The sequence below is a fragment of the Dictyostelium purpureum genome, assembly GCF_000190715.1.
Source record: "Dictyostelium purpureum unplaced genomic scaffold DICPUscaffold_688, whole genome shotgun sequence".
Lineage (NCBI taxonomy): Eukaryota > Evosea > Eumycetozoa > Dictyosteliales > Dictyosteliaceae > Dictyostelium > Dictyostelium purpureum.
The window spans coordinates 1-8,413 of NW_003520020.1; the positions used below are offsets into that span (position 1 = coordinate 1).

At 21.6% G+C, this 8,413-nt stretch overlaps 4 protein-coding genes across 4 annotated transcripts; all 4 read left to right on the forward strand.

The window, feature by feature from the left end:
- Positions 1–392: 392 nt before the first annotated feature.
- On the forward strand, positions 393–1,274 carry DICPUDRAFT_160097 (uncharacterized protein; the record flags this gene model as incomplete). The annotated part of the gene is made up of 3 exons (XM_003294948.1): positions 393–631; positions 735–1,016; positions 1,106–1,274. The coding sequence occupies 3 exons, from the start codon at positions 393–395 to the stop codon at positions 1,272–1,274; spliced, it is 690 nt and encodes a 229-aa protein (XP_003294996.1).
- Positions 1,275–2,069: 795 nt separating this feature from the next.
- DICPUDRAFT_85435 (uncharacterized protein) lies at positions 2,070–3,316 on the forward strand (the record flags this gene model as incomplete). Its single annotated transcript, XM_003294949.1, has 3 exons — positions 2,070–2,442; positions 2,510–2,751; positions 2,828–3,316. The coding sequence occupies 3 exons, from the start codon at positions 2,070–2,072 to the stop codon at positions 3,314–3,316; spliced, it is 1,104 nt and encodes a 367-aa protein (XP_003294997.1).
- A 1,336-nt stretch (positions 3,317–4,652) lies between these two features.
- DICPUDRAFT_85436 (uncharacterized protein) lies at positions 4,653–5,135 on the forward strand (the record flags this gene model as incomplete). The annotated part of the gene is made up of 1 exon (XM_003294950.1): positions 4,653–5,135. The coding sequence occupies one exon, from the start codon at positions 4,653–4,655 to the stop codon at positions 5,133–5,135; it is 483 nt and encodes a 160-aa protein (XP_003294998.1).
- Positions 5,136–5,706: 571 nt separating this feature from the next.
- On the forward strand, positions 5,707–7,365 carry DICPUDRAFT_160100 (uncharacterized protein; the record flags this gene model as incomplete). Its single annotated transcript, XM_003294951.1, has 2 exons — positions 5,707–5,911; positions 7,163–7,365. 2 exons carry the CDS (start codon positions 5,707–5,709, stop codon positions 7,363–7,365), a joined length of 408 nt encoding a protein of 135 aa, XP_003294999.1.
- Between the last annotated feature and the right edge of the window lie 1,048 nt (positions 7,366–8,413).

The window sequence follows — 8,413 nt, forward strand, 5'->3', positions numbered from 1 at the left end:
GGTTTTTTTTTAAATGAAAAAAAAAATTTGTTTTTTTAAATTTTAAAAAAATTTTTTTAGAAATTTTTTTTAAAAAAAAAAAATTTGGTTAAAGGTTTTTTATAATTAAATTTTAACTTTTTAAAAATTTAACCAAAAAAAAAAAAAAAACAATTGATTTTTGTGATATTATAGGTGAGTGAACTGTGTAAAACCCTTTCTCTTTCCCTTTTTTTTTTTTTAAAAAATAATTTTTTATTTTTTCATTTTTTTTATTTTTATAGGTTTTTTTTTTTTTTTTTTTTTTTTATACCCAGATTAATAATTATCAAAAAAAAATTATTTATTATTTATTTTTATAGTTTTTTTTTTATAATAATAATAAAAAAATAAATAATTATAAATATATTAAAATGAAATTAAATATTATAATAATTTTTTTAATTTTTACAATTATCTCGGTTAAATCTATCTCATTAGATATTCATTTAAATTTAGATGCTACTACAAATGATATCGCTATAAATTATAATGACCTATTACACAAGTATGCACCAAATGATCAAGTATTTTTAGGAAAATTATCAATACCACATATTACACTTTATTTAACAGATTTTGTTGAGGAACAAATTCCATCACTTCAAAACGAGTAAGAATAAACAAATATAAATAAAATAAATAATAAAATAGTAATATAAATAAATAATTTTTATTAATAATAAAAATAATAAAAAAATAAAAAAAAATTATAGATTAAAACAAATTTTTCCATTACTCGAACAACAAGGTAAAAATTGTTTAGTTGGTATGACAACTATTTTAGTTTCAGGTCAATATGGTATGTGGGAAGTTCAAAATAGCCCATGTTTACAATTTTTATCAGATCTTATTGTTAATAATACCTATCAATATATCACCCCAAATCAAACTATTCCTGATTGGGTTTACCAATTACCAGAACCATTAAGAGATGAAAAAATTGCAATGATTAAAAAATATGGTTCACCAAATGTTTATGATCAATTTCAACCACAGTATGTTTTCATCTAGTATTTTATTTATTGTTTATTTTTTAATATAGAATAAAAATAATAATTTTTTTTTTTTTTTACTATTATCATAGTGTCACTTTAGCTTGGGATGAAGTCGATAATTTAACTTTAGCTTTTGAACAAGTTGGTGTGCAACCAACTAGTTTCTATTCACCATCGATTGGTATTGGTAACACTGGCCCATATGGAACTGTTTTAGATAATCAATATGGAACTTTAAATTTCTCCACCAGTTCATAAAAATAAAATTAAAAGTAAAATGTATATATCATTTAAAAAAAAAAAAATAGAAATTTTTTTATCGAGATCATAAATGTAATTAGTTTTTTTATAGATTATTAAAGTAATTGAAAATAATTACACGGGACAATTTAAAATCAAACTTTTTTAATTTTATAATATATACAAACCCATCTTTAATTATTACAATTATTCTTTGAATCACGACCCTATTTTTAAAACCACCATTAATTAAAATGATATTTGTTTAAATTATTAAATATTGATATTTTAAAACTTACCCTTTACCTAAATCTTGAATAATACAATAAATTAACAAAATACAACATATATAATTAAATTTTAATTATCAAGATTTAATATTGGTGTTTTCAAAAAAGTGTAAAATGAAGACAATTCATGAAATTTAAAAAAAAAAACAATTTAAAAGCCTCTTTTAATCAAAAAAAACATTTTGTTGTTAAAAACTCAGAGGTCGATATACCCAATATGGTCCATCAATTGAAAATTGGTTATTTAATTGACAATAATACCAATACTTATTTTCTGTCAATTAATTATCTAATTTTCGGAACTAAATTAAGCTCTATTAAATTAATAAAAATTTTTTTTTTTTTTTTTAAAATATCTGATAACTTTTTTTACAATATTTATTTTGGAGATTGCAACCTTTTCTTTGATATTCAGTATTTTTTTTTTTTTTTTTTTTAAAAATTTAAAATATTTTATTTTTCACAGTTTGATAAATCAATTTATTTTTTTAAAAATTATTTATACAAATAAAACTAAAAAAAAATGAAAATAATTTTTATTTATATTTTTTTATTAATTCTATGGATAAATTTAGAAACTGTTAGAGCATGTTTCAATTTCAATCAATGCCCTCAAATAGGAGAAAGTTGTAAAGGTTCATGTGCACCAGGTTTAAAATGTGTTGGAGATGTCTGTGTTTCAATGGATCCTTGCGATCCCAATTTACCAATTACCAAAGATACATGTACTTTAACTAATATGTGTACAAAGAAAAATGATACAGTTGGGGTTTGTTTACCATACATTGCTGAATTATCCGATTCCAATGCCCCATGCAGCAGAGCAGAAAATTGTGCTTCAAATAGATGTGAAAATTCAAAATGCGTTCCACCTCAAACAAATATCTGCTATTCAGGTAAACATTTTTTTTATAATAATTAAAAGATATAAAAAATTAATTTTTTCTTTAAAATTTTAAATAGATAATAACTGTCCTTATAATTACTATTGTTTTTTAGTTGGAGTATCAAGTTCTGGAAATAATGGAGATGGAGTATGTGTACCTAAAACTTCAAGAAATTGTGAGTCCTCAAATGAATGCTCCACCGGATACACTTGTATTTATGGTATTTGTGTCCCAATATTCTCTGGGAAAGAAAATGATGATTGTATAGCTCCAGAAACATTATTACCAACAAACAATCCATGCGATGTTGGTCTAATAGTAAGTGTACTATTTAACTACATAGAAAATAAAATAATAAAAATTTTAAAATTTAAGTAATTTTTAAACAATGTAGTGTTCACGTGGTAAATGTGTTAAATATGAAGAAAAAGCATGCAATAGTACTGTTTCATGTAGCTCATACGAAACCTGCAAGTGTATTAATAGTGCCGTTGGTGAAAATGGGGTTTGTAAAATTCATTATAAGTTTGATGCTGAATGTAAAAATGCAACCTCTGCTATAATGACTTGTGCCGATAACCTCGGTGTATCTGTAAATACGAACAACTATGTATTACAAGAATCATGTAGTCGTGAATATTGTGATTATAAAAACAAATGCTTTAATTCACAATTTTTTGGATGTGGCCAAACTGAACTCTATAAAATGTGCCCATCCTATAACTATACAATCGATAGTTCCGATGTTCCTGAATCATCAGGATCAACTCAAACCTCGTCACAATCATCGTTTTCCTCATCTGAAGATAGTGTAAATTCGTCATTTTACACTACTCCTTCTTTAATTGTTTTAATTTTAATTTTAATTGTTTCTTTCTTCTAAAGATTTAAAAATAAAATTTATTATAATAGTAGTTTTTTTTTTTAGTTTTTTATTTATTTTTTATTTATGTTTAAATCCCAAAACGAAACCACTCCAAAACCAACTTTAAAAGGAAGATTATAACAACCTTTTTCTTTTATGGTGTATTTACTTAAGCACTCTAATTTCTATTGTTATTTCTATTGTTATTTTTTATATTTTATTAATCAGTTTAAATTGATATCTTTTAATTAAATATTTATTATAAATAAAAAAATTTCTTTAAATTTAAAAAAGTTAATCCACGTAAGAATTTCACCTTACAACCATCTCATCCCTGAAATAGACGATCATCAATGTATAATAGAAATGATAGAATCAAAACTATTACACGGCTTCCCGCTTATGTAAAGTGAATGTGCATCTTCATCCGTGGGGTTTTTGAGAAAAATTATTGATGAATAATTTTAATAGACGATACTAATAGAAATGATCCAAAGAGTAAGGTCTGATTTGTTAAGAGTAATATTTTTGTTTATAAAATTATTGGGCAAAAATTAATAATTTATGGGTTTTTTTTATATATTAAAATATTTTATATATTAAAAATAATAATTTATTTATATTTTAAATAGATAACTGCTACCCAATTATAATTAATATTTTTTCTTTAAATTTATAAAAAGTTAATCCACGTAAGAATTTCACCTTACAACCATCTCATCCCTGAGATAGACGATCATCAATGTATAATAGAAATGATAGAATCAAAACTATTACACGGCTTCCCGCTTATGTAAAGTGAATGTGCATCTTCATCCGTGGGGTTTTTGAGAAAAATTATTGATGAATAATTTTAATAGACGATACTAATAGAAATGATCCAAAGAGTAAGGTCTAATTTTTTAATTTTCATTAATTTGAATATAAAAATATTTCAATAAAATTGAGGATTTATGGGTTTCAAAAAAGTTAAAAAAAATTTCATTTTTTTTTTTTTCAAAATTTTTTCGGCCGAACGAATTTCTAAATTTTTTTCACACTTTTCATAAATTAAAACTTTTGTCATTTAATCTGTGACTCGTAAGAAACTTTGTTTTTTTTAAAACCGATTATACCATAAAACTATCTTAACCGTTGAGGATATTCTTCAAAAATTTAAAAAAATATTATTTTGTTTATAAAAGAAATATAATAAATAAGAGAAAAATAAATATAATTATTTTAAATTTTTTTTTTTGTTTTTATTTATATTACACATTTTAAGGGTTATACATAAAAATAAAATGAAAATAAATATCATCCATATTCAAAAGTATTAAAAAATAATATTAATAATATCAGTAATAATAATGATATGTTACCATTGTCGTCAACAATGCCATATAATGAAATTTTATTTTTTAAAATAATAAGGAATAAAATTATCTTCAAATATATTTTATCATTCATCCGGGAAAAATCTCCTTTGGATATTGATTTGCTCACTATGATAGAGGAAGGAAGATATTCAATTATTTTAAACAAGCTAAAATCAAATACACCTATGATAGTTAATGAAGAAAGTATAGATGAACTATGTGAAAACTATATTTACAATCGATATTTTGAAGAAATGTTTGATTTATTATGGAAACAATATGGGGATAAATTAAAAAGATTTAATATATTAGAATCAATAGCCGGAAAACAAAACCAACATTATTCATTAGATTTATATAAATATTTTAATAATAACAATCAAACACATAAAATATTCACTTTATTAGATTATTGTTTAAGGAATAGTAAACCAAATTATAAAATATATTATTCACACTTTAAAAAACAATCTCATTAATACTAGTATAGGAGACTATAAAGTTCCCATTTTTTCATTAAATAATGTGGCTAGTCTTTTCAATGATACAAAAAGAAAACAAATCTATTTAAAGAATGCTTAAATATTGATATATAACAAGAAATAGAGAAACTATTAGAAAAAGAAGATTTTAGTTTAACCCTAGCTATTGTTATAGAAAGAACCAAAAATATTGAAATAATTATTAATGGCAGTAATTTAATAGATGAAAATGCTTTAGAATTTTTTTTATATTTAGCTAGGAAAGGTTTTTACTATCCAAAATTTGACAAATATTTATATACCAAAAGAATTTATCTTTAATTTAATACCATCAAACAACACCAAGCTAATTAACTATTATAATGAAAAATATTATAATACAATCACAATTAAATATCATATTGGTCAGGTTTATATGATGATTTTGGCTCTTCGGAAAAAATCCATTATAATGAAATACATTTTAGAAACAAAGAAAGAATTTTTAATAGATTTTTTTAAAAAAAATAATGTAATTTTTAGAAAAAAATCATTGCTACTCAAGTTTATTACATTTGGCAATTTTAATATGTTCAATCAACTAAAATCAATACTTATTGGTATGAATCAAAATTTAAAAGTTATTATGGATATTCCTTCAATGGTATCACTTATTAATTCAGATTACAATTATTCATGTGAAATACTCGAATATCTTCATGCAAATCAATTACTATCAAAAAGTGAACCAATAGAGAATTATAATTTTATTACTTGGGCGCCATTCAAAAATAGTAATATTTGGAACAGATATTATTTATGCAAATCTGTTGTTGCTCTTATAAATACTTTTAATTCCATAAAAGATAAAAAAATAAAAATAAAAATAAAAATAAAAATAAAAATAAAAATAAAAATAAAATAAAATTCAAATATTTATTATTTTTTATACTCTTTTTTTAAGTAACTCTCAAATTTAAATAAATTTAATGGAAAATGGATTTAATATGGAAAATTTTTTTAAATGAATTTTTTAAAAAAAAAATTTGAAATAAATTTAATTTTTTATTCATGAATAAAAAAATATTTCAGTTTTTAAAACTAATTAGTTTTAAATATTTTTTCTTTAAATTTAATAAAAATGTGGAAGAGGTGCACCTTAGAATCTCTGAAATAGTGCAATACAGAGCAAATGCATGAGAGAACGGGTCAATGCAAGCACTAACCATATTGTTCTCTGCCCTCTAAAGAAATTAGTTTAATCGTTAATGATATCTACATGAGATATCAGAAAGAGATTAAGCTTTCTAGAACAGATACTACACATGATCAAAGCCAGAAGGCTTCAAGAAGTAATTTGTTCAAATGAATGCAGTTCATATATATTCAACTATTATAAATTTATGAATTGTGGGATATTAAATTTTTAAAAATAAATTTTTTTTTTTTTTTTTTAACAAAATTTTTTAAAAAAAATATGAAAATTTTATAAAAAAAACAAAAGTCTCAAAAAAAAAAAACAAAAGTCTCAAAAAAAAAAAAAAAAAAATAAAAAAAAAATAAAACATTTAATTTATTTTAAAACTTATATTATTTTATAAAACCAAGATATGAGTTTTTTATTAAATTGTATTGGATTTAGATAGGGATGGACAACAATCCTGATAAACACTTTATGAACCTTAATTAGACCATTACTATTGAACTGGTTTTCATTACTATTCTCAAGAGGTTCTCATGTCTTTTTTAATCAGTCAATTGGTTCACCTCCTCTTTCTATATTGTCAAACGAATAAGTTCTTCCTAAATTTAAAATATAGTTTTTTTTTTCTTAATAAAAAATACTATCCTCTCTTTGAAAAAAGAAAAAAATAATTATTGATAAAAATTAATTTTTTATCCTCAAAGTTTTATCAAATGGAGTTCCTTTTTTTTTTTTAAAATTTTTTTTTTTTTTAATTTTTTATGTTTTTTAATTTAAAAAAAAAAAAAAAATTTTAAATCGAAAAAAAGTTTTTTTTTTTGAATTTTTATTAACATTTTAGAAAAATATGGTGAAGATGCCAAAAAAATGTTCTTTAATCCATGCTTAATACAACTTCCTGTAACTGGATCAGAGGATGATCTTTGTTATCATTTTAAAATTAAAAAATCTAAAATTGATATTCATCCAGTATCATCTCTCGTTAAAGCACAAGATTTTGCCTTGGTTAATAGTCTTGAAGAAATAATCGTATATTTCAATTAAAAACTACTTTCCTTGGATACCCATGTGCTCCCAATTCAAAAAAGCATGCATTCATTCCATTTTATAAAGATACTTCGATTAAAATCTGTAACGCTGACCATATAGATAACTCTACGTTCATGCATCTACAATAAATAATGTCTTTATTCCAATGGAAATCAAGAGATACTACAAATGCGTAAAGAATAAATACCCTGATGAAAAAGGTTGTGGTATGTTCAAACCTTACTCTACTGCTACCGATCAAGTTGTTCCTGAATTACTACAGAAACCAAGAGGTACTAGAAATGCGTAAAGAATAAATACCCTGACAAAAAAGGTTGTGGTATGTTCAAACCTTACTCTACTGCTACTGATCAAGTTGTTCCCCATTTTGCCTTAATTCAAATAGTTACGATCAAGATAAAACAAAAAAAGAAGAGTATGTATATATCTATATATTAATTTTTTATTTAAAATATTATATTTTATTAATAAAATTTTACAATAGTCCTAAAAAAAATTTTTGGATTTTGATTTTAAATTGAATTATAAAAATGACAATGTGAATAAATAAAAATACAATAAAACTAAAACATAATTAAAAAAAAGGAGAAGTCTTTTGGTTTTTTTTATTTTTTATGTATTTTAAAAAAAAAAAATCAAAAGACCTCCTTTTTTTTTTTTATTTTATTTTTATTATTTTAATTTTTTTTAATTTAAATATATTTTGATTCAACTACAAAAATTATTATTATTATTGTATCTATCTATCTATCTTCTAATTTAATTATATTTTTATCTAATTTCAACATCTTGAATAAATTATTTATACTTTTTATTTTCAATTTAATTCGGTTTTTTATAAATTTTTTTTTTTTTTTTTTTTTTTTTTTTTTTGGGGTGGAAAAAATTACAAAAAAAAAAAAAATTGGTAAATTTTTGTTTTTTTAAAAAAAAATTAACAGAAAAAAAAATTTAAATTTTCGGTTGAAATTTTTTTTAAAATTAAAAAAATTATTATTTTTATTTTAAAAATTTTTATTTATTTTTTAGGAAATTTTTTTTT